The following is a 25,004-nucleotide window of genomic DNA, read 5'->3' on the forward strand; positions in this document are numbered from 1 at the left end:
ATATTTAAAAATAACAATAAAACAATTTATTATTAAAAATCCAGAAAATCAATTACTTTGAAATATTTCAACACAATGTCAATGGAAACATATTGTGAAAATTTGGTTGAAATCCGTAAAATAGAAAAAAATGTTTTTAAAGTTAGCAGAATGTCCCTTTAGGGAGATATGAGCTTAAACATGTTTATCGTTATTGCTTACAGTTTTCTTATTATCTACTGGTATATTTATTATTTACTTTTATTTACATTATTTGTTTAGATTTTAAATTACAGTATTTTAATATAATTCACAAATATGAGTTAACAATGTGCTGTATGTACTCTGATTAATTCTTCAATCTATCGTTGACTCATATCATATTTTGTAAGTACGATGGACAGAACCATCATGTGGACAAAAAACAAGACATGATGAATTGTTTATGTGTAAATTATAAATGAACATTTAAATGTAATACTAAATGTAAATAATAAAATAATGTAAATGCTATATGTTGGTGGCCATCATTTCAAGGAGGCTAGGGCATTTCGTAACCGGAAATTTCGTCACTGTTATAGTTTACCTATTTTTCGTCATTAGTTTTTTTGGTCATCAAATACATTTTGTCATCATGTTTTTGTCACTGAGGAGATTTTGTCACCGAAGATATTTCATAGCCATATATATATATATATTGTCATCATTTTTTTGGATACTGAGGGGATTTCGTCACCAAAATAATACAGAAAAATACATTTAGGCTGTTTTTATTATGAGTCCAAAACCATAACTGTATAATTATTTTAATGCTCTGTACTAACATGGATTTTGAAGTTGCATACATTCATCCTGTTTTATGTAGTTTGAACCAAAATTTCTACTGAAGTTGTGATCCATGGCACGTAGAGTAACCAAGGATGTTATCTTCTGTTCTATAGGTTTCATACCTGTCGACAATTCGTGCAATTCTGTTATCTAATGACGTCTTTTCTTCTTTTTTATGGGTGGAGACTGACCTGCTTCTAATTTCTCAATGTCCTGATGTATCCTTGCAGTCTCCTCCTGTAGCAACTGAAAGACATGGTAAAAGGAGGGATTTGCTTTGCCCATTAAAGTATAGAGGTCTATGCCACGCTTCGCAAGTATTTGTTCTGGGCAGGTTTTCCTGGTACGAATGTAACAATTCCATGTATTTGGAGGGAACATGGACTGCTGCCTACCTCTGCCACGTCTACGACCCATGACATAATTATCCTCAAAGTAATAGAAGATTGGGGTTAGCTCATCCATAACATTTTCTTGGACAATATCGAACGTGTAAACTACATAATTCTCTGGTACAAAGGCCAATGCAACCAAGGAATGAAACTGGCTACTTTGTTCGATGTTTTCTTCTTCAAGATATTCTCCTGATAGTCCCTCCGAATACGTATAATTTTATATAGGTAACATCAAGGGAAGCTACACTAAGGGGGAACAATATAGTGGTGACAAAAGTGAATCAGTGACAAAATGTAATATGTGACGAAATCACTGGGTGACGAAAATTCCGGATCCCCATTTCGAGCACCTGTTGTGAGGTACAAAATGGTACGTTTACTTACTTACTTACTTACTTACTTACTGGCTTTTAAGGAACCCGGAGGTTCATTGCCGCCCTCACATAAGCCCGCCATTGGTCCCTATCCTGAGCAAAATTAATCCATTCTCTATCATCATATCCCACCTCCCTCAAAACAATTTTAATATTATCTTCCCATCTACGTCTCGACCTCCCTAAAGGTCGTTTTCCCTCCAGCCTCCCAACTAACACTCTATATGCATTTCTGGATTCGCCCATACGTGCTACATGCCCTGCCCATCTCAAACGTCTGGATTTAATGTTCCTAATTATGTCAGGTGAAGAATACAATGCATGCAGTTGTGTGTTGTGTAACTTTCTCCATTCTCTTGTAACTTCATCCCTCTTAGCCCCAAATATTTTCCTAAGCACTTTATTCTCAAACACCCTTAATCTCTGTTCCTCTCTCAAAGTGAGAGTCCAAATTTCACAACCATACAGAACAACTGGTAATATAACTGTTTTATAAATTCTAACTTTCAGATTTTTCGACAGCAGACTGGATGATAAAAGTTTCTCAACCGAATAATAACAGGCATTTCCCATATTTATTCTCTGTTTAATTTCCTCCCGAGTATCATTTATATTTGTTACTGTTGCTCCAAGATATTTGAACTTCTCCACCTCTTCAAAAGATAAATTTCCAATTTTTATATTTCCATTCCGTACAATATTCTGATCACGAGACATAATCATATACTTTGTCTTTTCGGGATTTGCTTCCAAACCTATCTCTTTACTTGCTTCCAGTAAAATTCCGTGTTTTCCCTAATGGTTTGTGGATTTTCTCCTAACATATTCACGTCATCCGCATAGACAAGCACTGATGTACCCCCTTCAATTCCAAACCCTCTCTGTTATCCTGGACTTTCCTAATGGCATACTCTAGAGCAAATTTAAAAAGTAAAGGTGATAGTGCATCTCCTTGCTTTAGCCCACAGTGAATTGGAAATGCATCTGACAGAAACTGACCTATACGAACTCTGCTGTACATTTCACTGAGACACATTTTAATTAATCGAACTAGTTTCTTGGGAATACCAAATTCAATAAGAATATCATATAAAACTTCTCTCTTAACCGAGTCATATGCCTTTTTGAAATCTATGAATAACTGATGTACTGTACCCGTATACTCCCATTTTTTTGTCCATTATCTGTCGAATACAAAATATCTGATCAATAGTTGATCTATTACGCCTAAAACCACATTGATGATCCCTAATAATTTCATCTACATATGGAGTTAATCTTCTCAAAAGAATATTGGACAAAATTTTGTACGACGTCAACAAAAGTGATATTCCTCGAAAGTTACTACAGTTAGTCTTGTCCCCCTTCTTAAAGAGAGGTACGATAATGGACCCCTTCCATTGATCTGGTACAATTTCCTTTTCCCAGATAGCAAGTAAATTTTGTTAGATAATGCGCTTCCATCCTCTTGTATTAATTCTACTGGAATTTGATCGATATCTGGAGACTTATAATTTTTCAGATTTTCTATCGCAATTTCGACTTCAGAAAGTGTGGGTTCGGGTATAAATGGCTCAGCAGTTTGTATTTCAATTTCGTCCCGATCATTTCTATTTGGCCTATGTATATTTAGTATATTTAGTAGACATATAAAGGCATAAAGGAATTCAAGAATGAATATCAGGCAAGAGTAAATGTGATCAAGGATGAGAATGGTGACTTGCTTGCAGACGCTCATTCAATCCTGAACAGATGGAAAAACAAAATGGTACGTTTACTAAATTATTTGTAGATGGCTGATCTGCATACCGTAGTCAGCAGGATTGTGGTAGCTGGGGCACTCAAGGCCCATGGATGAGAGGAACGGTACCAGACCCTGCACACTGCCTTGGTAGATGCACTGGCCCTCGGCGAGCGTGAACAAGTGGTCGAACATCTCGAACAACCTCGCGCTCGGCTGGTGGATCGTGCAGATGATGGTGCGACCCCCTCGGGCCAGACTCTTCAGTAGTGAGAGGCACTGGAAACAGGATGAGCTGTCCAAACCACTGCGAACATTTCGCAAACAAAGAGTTACATTTGGTCATACACCTTCATCTCAAACAGCAGAAATAACTAAAATGCTCTCTCAATTAATATCACTCAATAAAAGAATTGTATTCCAATGGATACCATCCCATTGTGGAATCCTGGGAAATGAGATTGCGGATGCTTTAACAAAGAAGGGCAGCACTGCTACTTACAGACCTGTTACTAAATCTACGTATTACTCTGTGAAGAGATTTATTAAATCTACATACTTAGACTTCAACAAACAAAATTTGATAACTCAATCCCAAGGGAAAAAAATGGAACTCTCTGCATCAAATCCACAGTTAATTCCCGATTTACCACGAAAATCGTCTGTAGCTGCATTTAGATTGGCAACAGGCCATGATTGTTTGGCTAAACACCTGCATAGAATTGGAATATATCAGTCCCCTAACTGCCCATTGTGCAACTCAATCCAAGAAATGGATTCGGAACACCTCAAAATCTGTGCTTCAGTGGCTGGTCATGATAATATCTTTGAAAAATATTGGAGTGCAAGAGGTCAAATGACTTTATTGTCAAGCGCCTGGCATTAGAAAACAACAACAACAGAATAGATTCCATGCCTAAAACAATAACATTAGTTTATATGTACCAGTATCTATCTACAATTCTGTTTTGTTTCACAGTCATAAATAAACTCTATCATCGTCATCGTCACCTGAATATGAATACCGTCATCAATTTCAACGCCATCTTCATCATAGACATAGTGATAGTGATAGATTTATTGATATTAGTTCACAAAAGTACAAACTTAATAATTTAAAAAAATTATCTATATACAAAAGTAGTTATACATAATAAATATACAATTTCCTAAACAAATTAATTTAATTTTAATTAATCTCAGTAATTAATTGTTCAAACTTGCACTTACGTCCGGTTTTAGTGCATGTTTAAACCAATCGTAATAACTATTAAAATTTTAAAACTTATTTATCTGCTCCTTTTCACAGTTTTCTACCATGAACATTTTTAAATTAATTTTTCTTCTTCTTCTTCTTCTTCTTCTTCTTCTTCTTCTTCTTCTTCCGCTTCTTCTTCTTCTTATACTTTACTTTAAACATCTAAATTTATTCTATAACTTTCATATTTATGTTTAATTATAGGTTCACTTATGCCTATTAACTAATTCTTCCATGTCATCACACCGCATCCAGGTTAGCAGTTGTTGACATATAGCCAGCACACTGCAATAGCTGAATCGGTATTTCTCAGTGAGTACAGAAGGTCAGTCTAAATTCCTGCTACATCTCATCATAGACATAATCGTCGTTATAAAAATTATCAACATCGTAGAATTTTATCGCTATTTCAAGCCCATCATTCCTGGTACGAAAATTATCAGCATTAATACAGTGTGTTTCATAAGTACATGTAAATAATTTGTCGGTGTAATGTAGAGGTGAAAATGCGACTAAAATGGTCTATACAACTTTCTGTGAAAATCCATAATTTTCGAGTTATGATGCAATATGTAAATGTAATATCATCCTACACTAAACATCATAAAGGCAGTACAAGGAAAACATTTTAGAAATGGTAGATCAAGATCCAGCCACAAGGAGGCCTACCCGACAAATCAGTGACACTTTAAGAATCAGCCACGCTAGTCTCTAGTGCAGCCATTTTCAACCAGTGTGCTACGAATGATCCGCTGGCGTGCCAGGAGAAAATGGAAATAGTAAAGGTTATTGTTGCAAAAATTTGAAAAATAAAAGTGCAAAGAATAGTAAAAAAAAAAAAAAAAATGAGTCTACAAGAGTCAACTTTCAGCAAACGCAGCACAAGTCAACATCCAGTAAACACAGTGTGGGTGTCGAGCGGCAGAGAAGACGATGACTTAAGCACAGTCTTTCTGCATCACTAGGAAGTAAAATCAATCAATCTTCTTCATGTAGCAGCTGTTTGCTGACAACATGAAGTCCACTATAGTCCACTGTAGTCTATTCAGGTTTTGTTTTTCATGAAAAATGAGGGGTATTTTGATCGGTGTTCATTATAAATGCCTGTTGCTAGTAGCCAGAGTTGGGGTGTAGTCAATATATACTGCAGGGCTGTGTCTTCTGCAACTGGTACTGATGATTTTAATTTACTTCTTTTGTGGTTTATGGATGGACAGTATAGAAGAATGTGTTCCAGATCTTCATCATGATTATTACACCACAGACAAGTAGGATTATCAGAAATGTGAAATCGGTGTAGGTACAATGTGACCTGTTCTGGCTCTTGTTAAAAATGTTTGAACATGTCTGGGCAAGTTTTTATACATTTCCAGGTCATTTGGTTTCTTTTGTATAGACTGTAAAATTTTTCCTTTGTCAGAAGAGAGCCAATTGTTGATCCATAGGAAATAAAACAATATCTGAAAAAGTGCGAAAGAATATTTTGATCTAATTTGCACCTCTACACTACACCCATAGAGTAATTACATGTACTCACGTTTTTCAGTCTATTAAGATATTACATTATGTATTGGATCATAACTCGGAAATTAAGGTTTTTCAGAGAAAGTTCTATAGACCATTTTAGTCTTATTCTCACCTCTACATTACATCCACGAAGTATTTATATGTACTTATAAAACAGCCTGTACAACAACAATAATAATAATAATAATAATAATAATAATAATAATAATAATAATAATAATTTTATTTATATATTTATTTCGAATATTAATGTGCAAAACAACAGCATAGGGCCAATTACTTACTTACTTACTTATTGGCTATTAAGGAACCCGGAGGTTCATTGCCGCCCTCACATAAGCCCGCCACTGATCCCTATCCTGAGCAAGATTAATCCAGTCTCTACCATCATATTCCACCTCCCTCAAATCCATTTTAATATTATCTTCCCATCTACGTCTCGGCCTCCCTAAAGGTCTTTTTCCCTCCGGCCTCCCAACTAACACTCTATATGCACTTCTGGATTCGCCCATACGTGCTGCATGCCCTGCCCATCTCAAGCGTCTGGATTTAATGTTCCTAATTATATCAGGTGAAGAATACAATGTGTGCAGCTCTGCGTTGTGTAACTTTCTCCATTCTCTTGTAACTTCATCCCTCTTAGCCCCAAATATTTTCCTAAGAACCTTATTCTCAAACACCCTTAATCTCTGTTCCTCAAAGTGAGAGTCCAAGCTTCACAATCATGTAGAACAACCGGTAATATAACTGTTTTATAAATTCTAACTTTCAGATTTTTTGACAGCAGACTAGATGACAAAAGCTTCTCAACCGAATAATAACACGCATTTCCCATATTTATTCTGCGTTTAATTTCCTCCCGAGTGTCATTTATATTTTTTACTGTTGCTCCAAGATATTTGAATTTTTCCACCTCTTCGAAGGATAAATCTCCAATTTTTATATTTCCATTTCGTACAATATTCTGGTCACGAGACATAATCATATACTTAGTATTTTCGGGATTTACTTCCAACCCTATCGCTTTACTTGCTTCAAGTAGAATTTCCGTGTTTTCCCTAATCGTTTATGGATTTTCTCCTAACATATTCACCTCATCCGCATAATTACATAATAATAATAATAATAATAATAATAATAATAATAATAATAATAATAATAATAATAATAATAATAATGGTAATAATAATAATTTTAATAATAATGTTTCAATCTTGCTCACCTTGTTGGTTCATCGAAAAACATGACAGGTGGGTTATTGACTAGCTCTAAGGCAATTGAAAGGCGCTTCCGCTGCCCTCCAGAGAGATTTGTAGTCCGAGTGTCACAACACTCCACTAGACCTAACGTCTCCATTATCTCTTCCACCTAGAAAACAAATGACAAACGTTAATATTTGGCCACGCATTTATCATGTTAAAATTATTGTGCAGGTGTTTTTTCTCTTTAGTGATTCACATATTATACAGAATGATTAATGACTAATGTGTAAAACTAACTTATGAAGGTGATTTTTCAAGTTGCCGTGGGGAGAGTAGCTCCTATAAACATTGATGTTATTTTAAATTTTCAGCAGTTACAGAATTATCATTTGTAGTAGTATACCCAGACAGAACAATCTTAACCATTAAAATTTACAAAATTTAATTACATTTTACGGTACGAAATTAAATTACAACAGTCCTTTAAGTGACTACGGCCTTCGGGTGAAAAAAAAAATCACGATGCAAAATAAATTTAGCTTTCAAGTAAAGCTCCCTGTGAAGCAGACTTGAATAATTTCAGGGGAAAAATATCACGATGTTTTAATTAGTGTACAACCTGAATTTTATATGGATGAAAATTTAACGCGCCATAAATTTGAATGACCAAATTCACGCCTAGTAGCATCAAAATTGTCGTTCTTGTAAACGCAGAAGCACATCGTGCACCGCTCCACCTTTCCATGATGACTAAATCGCATTGTATTGGCAACATAATGCGCGGGTAGTTTATCGCCTCTCAACTGCTTCTTCTAAATTGAGACAACTCATCCTGCCGTGGTTTTCCTGGCGGTAAGACAAATGTCGGAGTGAGCCCTAAAAGAAATGGGCCATGGACCATGAACTCTCTGCATCATAATCCACAGTTAATTCCCGACTTACCACGAAAATCGTCTGTAGCTGCATTTAGATTGGCAACAGGCCATGATTGTTTGGCCAAACACCTGCATAGAATTGGAATATATCAGTCCCCTAACTGCCCATTGTGCAACTCAAACCAAGAAATGGATTCGGAACACCTCAAAATCTGTGCTTCAGTGGCTGGCCATGACAATATCTTTGAAAAATATTGGAGTGCAAGAGGTCAAATGACTTTATTGTCAAACGCCTGCCATTAGAAAACAACAACAACAACATTTTGGATTTTCCCGAACAGACGTCTTCGAAATAGTAATCTAGGCTTTGGTTTTGCATATTGCCCTTGGGACATGGGCAAGTTTACTCGACTTCCACTTGCATTGCGAAAGGACAAGATGCCATTCAATATGCTTCTTCCAGCGTTTCTTCTCCCAATGCTGCTGTCACGTTTCTCTCCCTTCCCTCCCCCCTTTATGTGGTAGCTATTAGATCACGTCCATTTTCGGCTTTCCTCTTCACAATTTTCTACAATTCCTTCAGTGAAGCAGCGAAATTCGGAGTTAGACAAGTGACCAACAGGCTTGGAGCTCACATGTAAAGTTTTTCTCAGCCGATCTCCCTTGCAAAGACGCCTTATCAAGTACCTTTTAATGTATCTCTTCCCCCTCCCTTAAAGCGTTCGTTCTTCTGCAGGACCCTGTACTTAATGATCGAGCGGATTGTTTGGTACTTACAACAATACGTTTGGCACTACTGGAAGTCTCTTTTCCAAGCTTGAGGTTGGCAGAGACTGTCATTGCTTCAAGGACGGTAAGGTGAGGCATCAGTTGGTCATCCTGCATGATGTAGCACGACATCTTCCTGAAGTGCCGTAACTTGCGTTCCTTACCGTTGATGAGTAGTGTGCCACTGAGGTGCGACGTCCTTGGGAACACAAAGAAGGGCAAATTACTGCAATACATGGTTTCATAATATATTTCAATTAAAAGGAGAAACACTTCTGTATCGACCCGAAGGACTGATCTTATGAGCAACTTTATTTGAAAGTAAATTTATCTGGGGAAAACCTAAACCTCGAGTGGTATTTTTAGGACTATTTCGCGAGTAGAATAATACATTATTAACAAAAGAAGATAACATAATACTGTTCTTATGTAAAATATTTAATTTAATTTACTTAAAGTACCTAATATTATATTTCACTCACTAGCTCGCTATATTTTTTTTAACCTTCGATCTTTTTGAAAATATCAATCTTGCATAAATCAATCATGGTATTCTAAATTGCCTGTAGGCCTATAGCAGAGGCGGTTATTCAGGTGAAATAGGTGAAGTGCGGCTTCACCTATTTACATGTAAAACAAATTATATCTCTTATTAATAATTCATTCTAGTTATTACCGGTACCGTATTTCTAAAATAAAAAAAAGTTTTCTTTTTAGTCGTCATGAAGAGTGTTTAGTTGTATAAATAGTACCTGTAACTGTCCGCTGAATAGAATAATATCAACTATTACTAGCACCGAGCGGTGTCTATTGGAACTTACAATATTGTAGAGGTGAAATTATTTGGGCTCCCATTCTCATACAGCATTTGTTTTCCATGGTAACGTGACGTCACGCACTAAAGAAAGATTGTATGTATGAGTGAAGTGCGTTTCTGAGTCTTTCGGTTATGGAGAACTGTCAGATTTGTAGTTGGAGTAACCAGTTTGCAGATCTAACGGTACTAACAATAGAGAAGGGTTGAAGCTGGTCTCCAAGGCCGGGGACTATTATTTAAGGGCTGTGAAATTTTACAGTATGTACTATCTGACTCGAGAATAGTATCCTCATTCCTCGTGTCCAAGCAGCCATCCCTGCAACGGTAAATTAGCTGACCCTATGTTATTTTATCAGGAATACACCCCATATACTGGGTGTTCATTTCAAAGTGTGTCATGACGTCACTGTTGTTGGGTCACCGATTTGAAGCGAGTTTCAGCTTATATGTTAGAGAAGTTGCCTATTATTTAAGGCGTTCTTCAATCTGAACTTGAGAACGTGTACGGTATAACTTGAACGTCGTAGCAACAGATGACGGTCTGTACGGTCTGTGTGCTACCATAACCTCTTTCGAACTGTGTTTTGCGCCGGCAAGTCGTACGCAGGGTATTTGTTATCATCGGTTGCGTACGGTAACATTCCACAACACAAATCAAATGCTCCGTGTCCATGTTGACCGTCGAAGTTAGTAATGTCAACAAATACGTAAGTAATCGCCTTAACCCTCTCCCCATATCCCGACAGTACGTATTTCCAAACAGTTCACATTCCTGCCACTACCGGCGTTACCGTACGTATCGGTATGTACTCTTCAGAATGAACGCCGTACTTGCTAGGCAACTTTTCTGCCTCTTAGGTTATGCGGAAGTGTAGGAAGATTGAATTCTCTAGGCTCATCGGCTAGCCACATGACGGCATACAGCGAGCAATGACACATTTTGAACTGAACACCCAGTAGAGATATACTCTCCACCCTCAGTTAAACTCAGACATTTTATGAAGACATTATCGACAGGTTTGCGGCTTTAAAAGATAGGAGAATTGAGTGAGTCCTGAAATAAATTAATCGTCCTGTTTGCATGTGTTTTAGAACTAGTAAAATTGCACACAGTTTACGAATTGTAGGCCTACTCATTATATTGGTAAAACTGTTCATGCATTTGTGTATGTGAACAGCACTTCACCTATTTTTTTACGACGAGCCACTACTGGCCTATAGGAGGAAAAGTAGTGGTAAAAGAAAACAGACAATTTTAAAATCACTATTTCGCTCATGTATCAATCCAGAAATGGAGTTTAAGAATCCGTTGAATTTCAGCCAGATACCTAACTTCGAAGCATTATATTATATTTCTACTTCTGAACCATTTCAGACCAGTATATTTCAAATACGTAGTTGAACATCATTTTCCCTGCATAAAGCAGGTTCCTTAAGATTAATTACTCACTTGTAGCCAGCTAGTATGTTCATGAGAGTGCTTTTCCCCGCGCCTGATGGTCCCATAATCGCAGTTAGTTCCCCTGATCGAAACTTCCCGCTTACATTTTTAAGAATTGTTTTGTAACCTGAAACAGAACATGTTCAATATTTACACTTAATTTCAGTCAAGCCATAAAATCATGAATTAAAATAAATTATCACATAATAAAGCTAATAAAAAACAATTGAATAACAATGGTTCTTTCATGTGATTAATCATGGATAATCTTACTGAATGGAAATACTGATGCTACGCAGAAGTATTAAATGGCCCCCAAGATCTCCATATTTCAATCTATGATTTTTTGTGGGTCTATTTGAAGTGGAAGATCTAGAATGGACAGGACATAAACAATGACTTCCTCTTGATTGAATACTTAAAGTTCTCAGAGCAAATTTCTCTGTAAAGATATGGAGTACAGAGAACGAGATGGGAAGATAGAGTCAATTTAACACCATATAAATTTATAGAGTTTCTTCATAAAATAAAAAAGGAGGGAATCTATAATCATTGTTCCATAATTTTTACACGTTCTGTATACCGATGACTAGAGCTTGGATTTCTATGACATGTCATATTTTTATTTTGGTCTCTTTTTACACATTCAAGTTAAATTAAACACATTTCTAGCTTATCTGAACACTATCACATGGTTTTAATTGGTCACATAGATTCATATTTTACCATATTTAGCATTACGTCATATTTGAACAAAAATGGCAGAAAAGCATAATTTTCGTCCTATTACAATAGTTTTAACAGTTCTCCTGTATTATTCATATGTTTTGTGTCAGTAATGGCAAGAGATTTTGTTTGCTTTTGATAATTTATTTTGGATTTCCTTTCCTTATAAATATTTTGTGGTTAAATTAAGTTTGAAGGTAACTGGATTCGACAGCAGGAAGTTGTCACAACAAAAAGGACAAAAGAATGTTCGGAACATGACCAAATTGTTGCTGATTGCTCTCACCTTCACCCCTTCCAAACATGCGACATTTCAGAGGTTCCAACCCCGCTGTTGCCAGGGACAGTGACTATGTTAACACAACTGTAAAAGAATTAGTCACGCAGAGGACAGACTTTGGAAAATTTTCACACCTCTTTTCCCCCTTCTATGGCCAATACAAGAATTTAATAAAAAAAAACAATTTTATAGAATGTGTGCAAAAAACGTTTTGTATGTAATTTCTGGGCAATTAATAATTAATTGATTAAATAGCGATCTTACTCGTGTTAATTATGTAAGAATGTGCGGCTTACAGCTGTTTCGGTGCTATTCGACACCATCCTCAGAGCCTACTAGATCTCGGTGCTATCTCAACTTCGCTGCCTGTTGTGTGGGTGCGTTCGTGTGATGAAGAGTTGTGTCAAATAGTGTGTGTGTTCTGAAATTGATCTGTGTGTTGAGAATTTGACTGGGGTGTGTTTTAGTGTTTCTTGTGTGTCATATTTCCAAGTTTTTATATAATATTTTGGTATTTTTCAGGGCATAAGTGCGTGCATATTTCCGAAGTTTATAGGTAATAGAAATCCGAGACCTACTGATAACATAATAAAATAATGTATTTATCCTCGACCATGCCGAAATGTAGTAATTATACACCTGGTAGCAATCCTTTAATGCATGTCATTAAAGTACACCTATTCATTAAAGTTCAGGTTTTCGATTATTCTCGGATATGCAATCGAAAGACAAGTATCGAAACGTCACGGAGGCTGGAAATCCAATACTGTCGCAGAAGGTTATGTTCTGTTACTATAATAATTAGCGTTAATTGTAAATAATATTCAAATAAATTCAATTTGTCATCTCGTTTTTCAATGTCGAATTCAATTTCAAGGTTATATCAGACTAATGTTTATCTTACTCTCTAGATTATATCAAGGTCGTCGACATTCGTTTCCCGGAAAAAATAAATACTTTCGCGTCTGCGCAGATCTCACAATTTATGATGTAGGCTATTGCACTCACATAACAATAACATGAATACTTATGAATAATTTCAAGTTAGAAATATGGTCGAGCATAAAAAGTCGTATGAAACTTGCCTGTAATGGTAATTAAGACGATCGTATGAAAATTATGAAACTCGCTTGCGCTCGTTTCATAAACATCCTCGCGTCTTAATTACTACCATTATAGGCTCGTTGCATAATGTACTATTTCATAACACATACAGGAAAGAGAAACTCAAAAACCTTGCAGCAGTTTGGCTTGTGTAAGAAACAATAGTAGGCTACAATCTACAGACGTGGACAAATTATTAACAAAATTGACGATTTTTATGATAATTCCATTTACAAAATTTGACTTTTCAATTTAGGCTACAGTAGATATAAATACGCAATAATGTCAAATGTAGGCTATTCTAAATCGAAGAGTCAAATTTTGTAAAAAATATATAATAAAATCTTCAGTTTTGCTAATAATTTGTAAATATGCAAAAATGTCAACTGCAGTCTAAAGTGAAGTCAAATTTTGTAAAGATATATAATAAAAATCTTCAGCTTTGCTAATAATTTGGAAATATCCAAAATGTCACCTGTAGTCCAAATTGAAGAGTCGAATTTTGTAAAAATATATAAAAAAAATCTTCACTTTTGCTAATAATTTGTAAATATGCAAAAATATTAATTGTAGTCTAAATTGAAGAGTGAAATTTTGTAAAAATATACAATACAAATATTCGATTTTTGTAATAATTTGGAAATACGCAAAGATGTCAACTGTAGTCTAAAGTGAAGAATCATAGTTTGTAAAAATATATAATAAAATTCTTCAGCTTTGCTAATAATTTGGAAATATCCAAAATGTCACCTGTAGTCCAAATTGAAGAGTCGAATTTTGTAAAAATATATAAAAAATCTTCACTTTTGCTAATAATTTGTAAATATGCAAAAATATTAATTGTAGTCTAAATTGAAGAGTGAAATTTTGTAAAAATATACAATACAAATCTTCGATTTTTGTAATAATTTGGAAATACGCAAAGATGTCAACTGTAGTCTAAAGTGAAGAATCATAGTTTGTAGAAATATATAATAAAAATCTTCAATTTTGCTAATAATTTGTCCGCGTCTGTATAACTGTAATGCGTACGTACCTCTCTTCCTGCCCTCAGAGACGGAGTAGGCAAGATTGGTGAACTGGATGTCCACCGGAGGCCGTTTCGGAAGATGGCTGAGCTCGATGGGCTTCTTGTGGTTGGTGGCAGCACTACTGCTGGAGAACCCCATAGACGGAAGGGTGCAGCTCTTGTTGGGGACCTTCTTCACCAGGTGGTTTCCATTGCTCACGGCGCTGGATGTCGTCACGAGATTCGGACTGCTGCAAAGTGGAGGAATGCAAACAGTCAGAGACAAGAAGCCAGAGTCGCTGTCGCTCACCGCGGGCACGCTGACGAGGTCCAGGGACGAGTCTGTGCTCAGAGAGGCGTCGTTCTCACTTATGCTGCTCAGGATGGAATTCAGGGAACTTGTGCACACGCTGTCCAGGCTGACGCTGTTCTTCACGATTGCCTTCATCGTTTCTGCCGCGCTACAAGAAGTATTACGTACGTAACACACAACGCTTTTTGTAAGGTAGGAAACACGCAAAGGGCTTTCTCAGAAAAATGGAGACGAATAACGTATATATATGAAATGTAACCTACGTTGTATGTGATAAACGTACAGTATTAGGTTGACTGAAGAGTAAATAATACACGGCATGTCAAGAGTGAAGCAAATGATTTGCACCAGACAGACAATAGTATGCGCATCAGGTAAGAAATAAGTATCACGTAGGAAGTAGCTATTAGAGAAGCAATAACAATCACAAAAGGAATAAATTACGCATCAGTCAAGCAATAAGCTAATTAAGTATCAGCTAAGCAGTAGGCTAAGTAAGTATTAAACAAGCAGTAGGCTAAGTAAGTATCAGCCAAGCAATAGGCTACGTAATTTCATTTATTTATTTATTTCATCAATCTTTGTCCACGTCATGCGGATTAGATGTGTTCCAGTTCTTAATCCACCATCACCCTCTATATAAATATTGCAAAAACTAATACATAATGAACTTATAAGCATCCTCTATTCACAACAATTTATTTATTTATTTATTTTATTTATTTATTTAATGTGCTGTACAACAGCCAGTGGCCAATTACAGTTCAGCACAAATATAACAAAAAGATAAAACAAAAATAATTATTACACATAAATATAATTACAATTAATTACAATAATGACGATGAATGGATAACTAAGAATACTATGAGACAATGTTAATTGAGTATAATGCCTAAAAGAATACATAAATGATAAATCGTTGCCAAGAGCAAACAAAGTCTATACATTGAAGGGATCGAATTCGCAGCCATGCATGTTGGCATTTTTAATGCATCTGGAGACTGGTGAAAAAAATTTCGAATTTCTAATATAGAAAAGTTTGTGGGCTCTCGTATCTTTTGTTGGAATACGTAAGGTAATATTGTTTAAGAAAGAGTCACAGGATATATCACCTTTGAGGACTTTACAAAAGAACAGATAATCTAGCTCATGGCGTCTAGCATATAGATTTTGACAATTAAAATATTCACATTTTCTCTCATAACTATACCCGGAATTAATGGGCAGAAATCTGAATGAACATAAGGATATAAATTTTCTTTGTATATTTTCTAATTTAGCTGAGTCCGTAGTTGTAATCGAGTTCCAAACTACAGATGCATATTCGAATTTCGATCGCACCAATGTATAATATAGCATTAAAAGAGAATCGGGTGTGGAAAAAGAATAAGTTATTGACCGTATTATTCCTAGCATTCTGATTGCGTGATTGTAAATGTAATCAACGTGACTATGAAAATACAATTTACTGTCAAAGAATATTCCCAAATCTTTTACGCAATCCGTTCTGTTAATTAGTACATTATTTAGATAATAATTAAATTTCAGTGAAGAAGTTTTTCTAGAAAAGTTTATTATCTTAGTTTTGGATACGTTAATTTTCATACCATTGTCTTCCGACCATTTAGCGACTGAATTAATAATAATAATAATAATAATAATAATAATAATAATAATAATAATAAATAAGTATAACTCTTTAATTTAAAACTCTTACTTTTAACTTTTTCATTTCTATACTCAATCTCTTACAAATTATTCTGTTAACTTCATTGACTACTCTTCGTAGTTTCTTATCGTGCGACTACTCAACATTTATAATTCCATATCCGTAGAGCTTTTACTTTCTCTTCCCATCTAATTTTAACTCTAAAAAGAAATTTTCCTAATTTATGCAGATTGCTGGCGTTTAGGGGACCATTCATTTTTTATAAGCTACTATAGCGTTTATTTGTAGAAATTTTTTTATCCATCCAACCGTTTCTCAAATCATTCGTTGCCTGACACTTTAACGCAATATGCATTGCGTCTTCCACTAGTCCACATAAAGGACATTTTATCCTTTTCTACGTTCCCTCTCTTATTCTTGAGCCTCCAGATATCTAATCTCCACCATGCCATTCCTGTTCTCTCTTCCCTTGAATTTAGTCTAACATATTCTTCCTGTTCCCATAACTGTTTAACCTCCCTATAGTATTTTAGTGTTCCTAGGTCTTTAATATTACTAAAAATATCTTGCCTCGAAATTTCAGTAGGCTACATAAGTATCAGCTAAGCAGTAGGCTAAGTAAGTATTAAACAAGCAGTAGGCTAAGTAAGTACCAGCCAAGCAGTAGACTAAGTAAGCATCAGCTAAGCAGTATGCTAAGTAAGTATTGAACAAGCAGTAGGCTAAGTAAGTATCAGCCAAGCAGTAGGCTACGTAAGTATCAGCTAAGCAGTAAGCTAAGTAAGTATTAAACAAGCAGTAGGCTAAGTAAGTATCAGCCAAGCAGTAGGCTACGTAAGTATCAGCTAAACAGTATGCTAAGTAAGTATTAAACAAGCAGTAGGCTAAGTAAGTACCAGCCAAGCAGTAGGCTACGTAAGTATCAGCCAAGCAGTAGGCTAAGTAAGTATCAGCCAAGCAGTAGGCTAAGTATCAGCTAAGCAGTAAGCTAAGTAAGTATTAAACAAGCAGTAGGCTAAGTAAGTATCAGCCAAGCAGTAGGCTACGTAAGTATCAGCTAAGCAGTAAGCTAAGTAAGTATTAAACAAGCAGTAGGCTAAGTAAGTACCAGCCAAGCAGTAGGCTAAGTAAGTATCAGCCAAGCAGTAGGCTAAGTAAGTACCAGCCAAGCAGTAGGCCAACTAAGTACTAGACAAACTGTACGCTAAGTATCAGAAAAATATAGATGAGGAGGCGAAACCTGGCATGTGAGCTGTGTAAGAGGGGAAAGAATGAGCTATGAGAAAGAAAGTTTGCTTCATGATGGTTAATATTATACGAATCTACAGACACGGACGTTCATTTCAGACTCAAATCTATCTTCCCCCTACATAGCCATTGGTGATATAGCCACGGTACATGATAAGGTAACAGGTCAGGTCTTGCCTCCTCTACTCTAGTAAGCTAAGTATCAGAAAAGCTATAGACTAAAAATCAGGTAAGTCAGACAAGTAGTAGGCTAAGTATCAGGCAAGCAACAATGATTAAATATGAAGCAAGCAACAATCAAATTTATATCAGAAAAGCAACAATAAGTATCAAGCAAGCAATGATAAATATATATCAAGCAACAATAAGATTGTATGAAGAAGCAACAATAAGTATGTATCAAGCAACAACAATTAAATATCAAGCGAATAACAATAAGCAAGTATAAAAAATTATGTTTTATTTCACGACGCTCGCAACTGCCGAGGTTATATCAGTGTCGCCTGTGTGCCGGAATTTTGTCCCGCAGGAGTCCTTTCACATGCTAGTAAATCTACCGACATAAGCACACTTAATGCCATCAACCTGGGCCGGGATCGACCCGCAACCTCGGGCACAGAATGCCAGGGGTCTATCGACTGCGGCATCCAAGCCGACAAGTAAGTATCAAAGACATAATAATAGTAAGTAGACTACCAAACGAGCGATAATATTAATAGTTTATGTTACATGTCTAAGAACAATATGTATAGAAGTGGTCAGATAAGCCAAAAAAAAACAATTACAAAGAGATTGTACAATCCAAAAATTCGTCAAGATGATAAAAAGGATTTAGAATTAAGGTGCATGATTCGAGAGCAGCTCTGCTTAAATTAAAAATATGTGATGGAAATTTATTTGCAAGCTTTAATGACATTAGACAAAAAATTATTTATTAAGTACTAAGCAAGCAATATTACTAATAAGCATTAAGACAGGAAAAATTAGTAAGCATCAAGTAAGCAATATTATTAATAAGCATTAAGACAGGAAAAATTAGTAAGCATCAAGCAAGCAATATTATTAATAAGCATTAAGACAGGAAAAATTAGTAAGCATCAAGCAAGCAATATTATTAATAAGCATTAAGACAGGAAAAATTAGTAAGCATCAAGTAAGCAATATTATTAATAAGCATTAAGACAGGAAAAATTAGTAAGCATCAAGTAAGCAATATTATTAATAAGCATTAAGACAGGAAAAATTAGTAAGCATCAAGTAAGCAATATTATTAATAAGCATTAAGACAGGAAAAATTAGTAAGCATCAAGTAAGCAATATTATTAATAAGCATTAAGACAGGAAAAATTAGTAAGCATCAAGTAAGCAATATTATTAACAATCATTAAGCTATGAAAAATTAGTAAGCATCAAGCAAGCAATATTATTAATCAGCATTAAGACAGGAAAAATTAGTAAGCATCAAGCAAGCAATATTATTAATAAGCATTAAGACAGGAAAAATTAGTAAGCATCAAGTAAGAAATATTATTAATAAGCATTAAGACAGGAAAAATTAGTAAGCATCAAGTAAGCAATATTATTAATAAGCATTAAGACAGGAAAAATTAGTAAGCATCAAGTAAGTAATATTATTAACAAGCATTAAGCCAGGAAAAATTAGTAAGCATCAAGTAAGCAATATTATTAACAAGCATTAAGGTAGGAAAAATTAGTAAGCGTCAAGTAAGTAATATTATTAACAAGCATTAAGCTAGGAAAAATTAGTAAGCATCAAGTAAGTAATACTATTAACAAGCATTAATCTAGGAAAAATTAGTAAGCATCAAGTAAGCAATATTATTAACAATCATTAAGCTATGAAAAATTAGTAAGCATCAAGTAAGTAATATTATTAACAAGCATTAAGCTAGGAAAAATTAGTAAGCATCAAGCAAGCAATTTAGTAAACATTATCCAAGCAATAATTCGTAAACAATAAATATCAGGCAAGCAATGAGTTAGTATCAAATAATAAAATTAATAACTACGTAATAAATAAAATCAGCGTATATTTACTGATTTATTTCTAGAAGAACACGACCAGGAAACGCGTATTAATCTGTTTCACATTTCTTTAACCATTTTCTTTCTACTTCACACGAACTAGAAAACCAGAAGGAAAAATAATATCGACACTAAATAAACGTGGCTGAAGGTCGTGTATCTCAGACTTTGCCGAAGAAACTTACATCGGAGGATACAGAGACTAAGCGAACGTAGACTAAATAGTCACTTATAAATTTCTATATTTTTGGGTTCAAACATGTATGAGAATTAAATTTCAAAATTAATCTCGTAATAACGTCCTCACACCACATCAAAGCATTTCGACAACAGTAATTTCGTGACTTTAAAAATTATAACCGTGTATCTCTCCCATATTATATTGTAACACTTCACTTAACACTAGCACTTCTGGCATCTTCACAATTCTGCTACGCTCTTTTATACAGAATCCCTACTCCTCCTTCCACATATCCCACGTCCTCCTTAAAATTTGAGGTCCAAAATATTAAAACAGACTTTAAAACAGTCACAGAAGTACGTACTTAAATTAGTGTACCTACGGCCAGTTCATTAGCTCTACTCGTGTCTCATTTTCTTGAAGGTCATGGTTTAATGTTGTGGGAAGGCATCTCGTTGACATACTTCATCTGATTGTCTTTGACTTGCCCCATTTATTACGAGATGCAATTACACCCTTCACTACTGTCTGTAGCCTTGTTTGCAATGTTACTCACAAAATCATCTGACAGTGTTAGTGATGATACTAAAGGATGTAAGAAATTGACTTCAACCACTTTATATCAAGCCGTCATTCTTTTCTAGTTAAGTAGTAATAATTGAATAAAGAAGTTATCACTTAAAATTGCGTAAATAATAATAATAATAATAATAATAATAATAATAATAGTAATAATAATATCATTTGAAAAAGTAGACAAATTCAAATAGGTCTATCTTGGAGCAACAGTAACAATAATATAAACGATACTTGGGAGGAAATTAAACGCAGAATAAATATGGGAAATGCCTGCTATTATTCGGTTGACAAGCTTTTGTCATCCAGTCTGCTCTCAAAAATCTGAAAGTTAGAATTTATAGAACAGTTATGTTACCGCTTGTTCTGTATGGTTGTGAAACTTAGATTTTCATTTTAAGAGAGAAACAGAGGTTAAGGGTGTTTGAGAATAAGGTGCTTAGGAAAATATTCGGGGCTAAGAAGGATAAAGTTACAGGAGAATGGAGAAAGTTACACAACACAGAACTGCACGCATTGTATTCTTCACCTGACATAATTAGGAACATTAAATCCAGACATCTGAGACGGACAAGACATGTAGCACGTACGGGTGAATCCAGAAATGCATATAGAGTGTTAGTTGGGAGGCCGGAGGGAAAAAGACCTTTGAAGAGGCCGAGACGTAGATGGGAGGATAATATTAAAATAGATTTGAAGGACGTGGGATATGATGGTAGAGACTGGGTTAATCTTGCTGAGGATAGGGACCAATGGCGGGCTTATGTGAGGGCGGCAATGAACCTCCGGGTTCCTTAAAAGTAAAGTAAGTAATAATAACAATAACAATGAAAACAATAATAATACAATTAATGGCGACAGTAATGGCTTTAACAGTGATAGTAATACAGTGCGACAGATTTGATACTTTACTAGTAACAATAAACGAGCACTGTCCGCATTTGCGCTAGCTGCTTCTGTCATGCGGCCAGCAAGAGATCTCTTGTACAGTTACATATCTTTACCATTAATTTATATTGCTTGAAAAATAAAAAAATAAAATACATAGCTAAGAAATTTTACTTGATTTACGATCATTTTGTCTTTGAAACTGATGTCTAAAGGCAGAACGTATACGTTTTCTTGTCTAATACCCAAATGTCTAAAGGAAAATGTCTACACAAGTAAGGTCTATGCTTTAATTGATCTACAAAAAGATGTCTACAAATTTTCAATTTATTATTTTAATGATCAATAAACAGTAATTTTTTAGATGTCAATTTCTTCAATTTTCATCTTCTCCGACATTTTCGAAATGCAGCTTCAGTCGGTATGATAATCCTGTAAGGTAAGTACTTATTTGAAGAGAAAATTCCGTACTCATGAGGAACTGAACCGTAACTCGAGTCCTAGGAATGATAGCATATCTTAAACGAAGACGCCGTAACGCAGGGTACAAAATAACTACTGTATAGGTCATTCGTTACCTCGTGAAAACAAATGCATTCGTGCGCCGTAGCTCATAGTAAGAACCTTATGGTGGGAGTAAGCGAGCTAGCTAGTTAGCAAGACGAAGCGTAGCGAGAGAGGGAAGCTTTCAGTCCACTTTTTCCTTTCCCTTATGCGCAGGAGGTTTCACAGGACACCGAATGACCTATACTTGCTAAAAACAGTCCTAAATCAATCAAAACATGTATCAATGGCATGAACTGTAGCTGGGGGAGATGGGGCACACCTAGACGGAATTAGAACACTTGTATGGGTTCATTGTGCCAACTCCAGAATTCCGACTTGTAAATTTTTCCTGAAACCCTCTGATTCTGGTTATTTAACGACGCTGTATCAACTAAGAGGTTATTTAGCGTCGATGAAATTGGTGATAGCGGGATTGTATTTGGCGAGATGAGGCCGAGGATTCGCCATAGATTACCTGACATTTGCCTTACGGTTGGGGAAAACGTCGAAAAAACCCAACCAGGTAATCAGCCCAAGCGGGAATCGAACCCGCGCCCGAGCGCAACTTTGAATCGGCCATGTTTATCTTACGTCCCCCAAATATTCCTGGAAAAAACCAAGTACTTTACAGCCATCAAAATCCATCGCCTTCGACAGAATTTGAACCGACGAACTTCGAAACTGAAGGTGAGCATATACTCACTAGACTCATTAAGGATGATGACGTAATCATGTGTTACATTACCTGGGTGCAACGTTCAGTGAAGAGTATGAACTAAATCGCGCTGATCTTCACCTGAGCAGCTATACGGCGTGACTGAGGAGACGAATAATTGACCAAAAGCAATTAAAGCCAGGCCATTATCAACTGACGTGGAAGAAAGGCATTTCTAGACTAACTGCAGTACATGTCGCAATTTTTAACAAGGGCAACACATGGTCAGAATGTTTAATAGAATAATGGAGGACCTATTATTTTTGTGTGCTTGTTTCTTTGAAGTCTCTGCCCCATTTCACTCTCATGACACGCGAGTATGCAGACAACAGTAAGAAGAATAGTGATCGTGTCGAAGATGACACATACTTTCTCATAATCTCTGCTCAACAATTCAATTTCTTTATCACCTTCCTTATGATATCACCGTTTAAAGTTTATTTTGGCCAATTTTGTGTAAGCTGTCATTGTGTGTTATTGCTTCTACTGGGTGTTCAGTTCAAAATGTGTCTTGGCTCGCTGTATGCCGTCATGTGGCTAGCTGATGAGCCTAGAGAATTCAATCTTCCTACACTTCCGCGGCTCAGGTGTATAATCTAAGAGGCAGAGAAGTTGGCTAGCAAGTACGGCGTTCATTCTGAAGAGTACGTACCGATACGTACGGTAACGCCGGTAGTGGCAGGAATGTGAACTGTTTGGAAATACGTACTGTCGGGATATGGGGAGAGGGTTAAGACGATTACTTACGTATTTGTTGACAGTAACTTCGACGGTCAACATGGACACGGAGCATTTGATTTGTGTTGTGGAATGTTACCGTACGCAACCGATGATAACAAATACCCTGCGTACAACTTGCCGGCGCAAAACACAGTTCGAAAGAGGTTATGGTAGCACACAGACTGTACAGACCGCCATCTGTTGCTACGACGTTCAAGTTATACCATACACGTTCTCAAGTTCAGATTGAAGAACGCCTTAAATAATAGGCAACTTCTCTAACATATAAACTGAAACTCGCTTCAAATCGGTGACCCAACAACAGTGACGTCATGACACACTCTGAAATGAACACCCAGTAGAGAATAATTATCAACGTTGTAATAAGACGGTTATAGGCTATATTATGTTACGTGCGCCTTTCCTGGTTCAATTAACACGTAGATACTGAATAGAGTCAAATATCGGTATAAACAAATTTTGGGGACATTGATATTTTCATTATAAATAAATCCACGGAAACCTTTGTCATTTAGCTCAGTAAAACAATACATCAAGCAACTACAAAAAAATAATTACCAACAAGAACTGGACGTACACATTTCGCAACAACGTAGGAAATTACTGAAGGATATACCTCCTGAACCCAGAAGACTGGCAGTTGCAAGCTTTCGTCTTAACACTGAACATGACATCCTGGGTAAACAGCTCAAACTTCTTGGCATCCTTCCATCAGCATCCTGCATTTTGTGCCATCAACAGGAAGACATGGATAGACAACATCTTGCAAAATGCCCTGCTCTGAAATCCTCCAAGAAAGTCGACCGCTACTGGGAAGCCAGAGCCCGAATGTTTTTAATTATTTAATCCATAGCTTTGTTCACCACTTTCTTGTTTTTCCCCCAGTCAATGATAGTAAATATCATGTACTAGCCAATAAATAGATAAATAAATAGATAGATAAATAGATAAACAAACAAACAAACAAACAAACAAATAAAAAAATAAATAAATATTTTCATTATACAGAGTCTTTCATAAGTAACGAGTCTCTCGAAAAATCAACTATTTTGGATAATTTTTGAAATGATGTTCACCCTCACTCACGAGAAAGAACTCTTCCCAGTGCCGTAGAGTCGATTTGGAAACAAAAACCTCCTCCCCTCGCCGCCAGAGGAAGCAACTTATCCATGTCTAATGTTCATTTGATGCCAACTTAAAATTACCTGTAGCATGGCATCTATACGCCAAGGATAATGGCACACGGCCATGCATATACACACATTGTGGAATGATAAAATGCCACGCAGCCGCTTAACGTTATTGCAGAAGACAAAAATTGCTGCCTGGTTTGAGCTTGGAAACAGTGTCGCTTAAATTAAGCGTTTATTCTGTAGACGAAGTGTTTCCAGGCAGGTGGATCGGTAGCACAGGCCCAGTCCGTTGGCCTCCGTGACCACCTGATTTGACTCCCATGGACTTCTTTTTCTATGGATTCATCAAGGACCGTGTCTATGCGACTAAACCACGCACCATTCTTGAATTAGTGGAATGAATTGAACACACGATACAAATGGTTAAGCCTGACATGCTCACTAAAGTCCACAAAGCGTTAATAATAATAATAATAATAATAATAATAATAATAATAATAATAATAATAATAATAAGTAACATTTAACATGTTAACAATAATATGTTCTACATATATATTTATTTACTAGCCGTACCCGTGCGCTCCGCTGCACCCGTTAGAAATAAATATAAAGTAATTA

The 25,004-nt window shown here is 35.9% G+C and overlaps 1 protein-coding gene across 1 annotated transcript in view; it reads right to left on the reverse strand.

Annotated features, from left to right (window-relative positions):
• LOC138694989 (ATP-binding cassette sub-family G member 4-like) overlaps window positions 1-25,004 on the reverse strand; it is a 124,868-nt gene that overhangs the window by 19,544 nt on the left and 80,320 nt on the right. The window contains exons 3-7 of the mRNA XM_069819235.1: window positions 14,352-14,575; window positions 11,215-11,332; window positions 8,957-9,146; window positions 7,325-7,470; window positions 3,386-3,624 (exon numbers count right to left, since the gene is read on the reverse strand). Coding sequence (XP_069675336.1) covers window positions 3,386-3,624; window positions 7,325-7,470; window positions 8,957-9,146; window positions 11,215-11,332; window positions 14,352-14,575 — 917 coding nt within the window. The remainder of the gene's footprint in view (window positions 1-3,385; window positions 3,625-7,324; window positions 7,471-8,956; window positions 9,147-11,214; window positions 11,333-14,351; window positions 14,576-25,004) is intronic.

The sequence above is a fragment of the Periplaneta americana genome, chromosome 2 (genome assembly GCF_040183065.1).
Source record: "Periplaneta americana isolate PAMFEO1 chromosome 2, P.americana_PAMFEO1_priV1, whole genome shotgun sequence".
NCBI lineage: Eukaryota > Metazoa > Arthropoda > Insecta > Blattodea > Blattidae > Periplaneta > Periplaneta americana.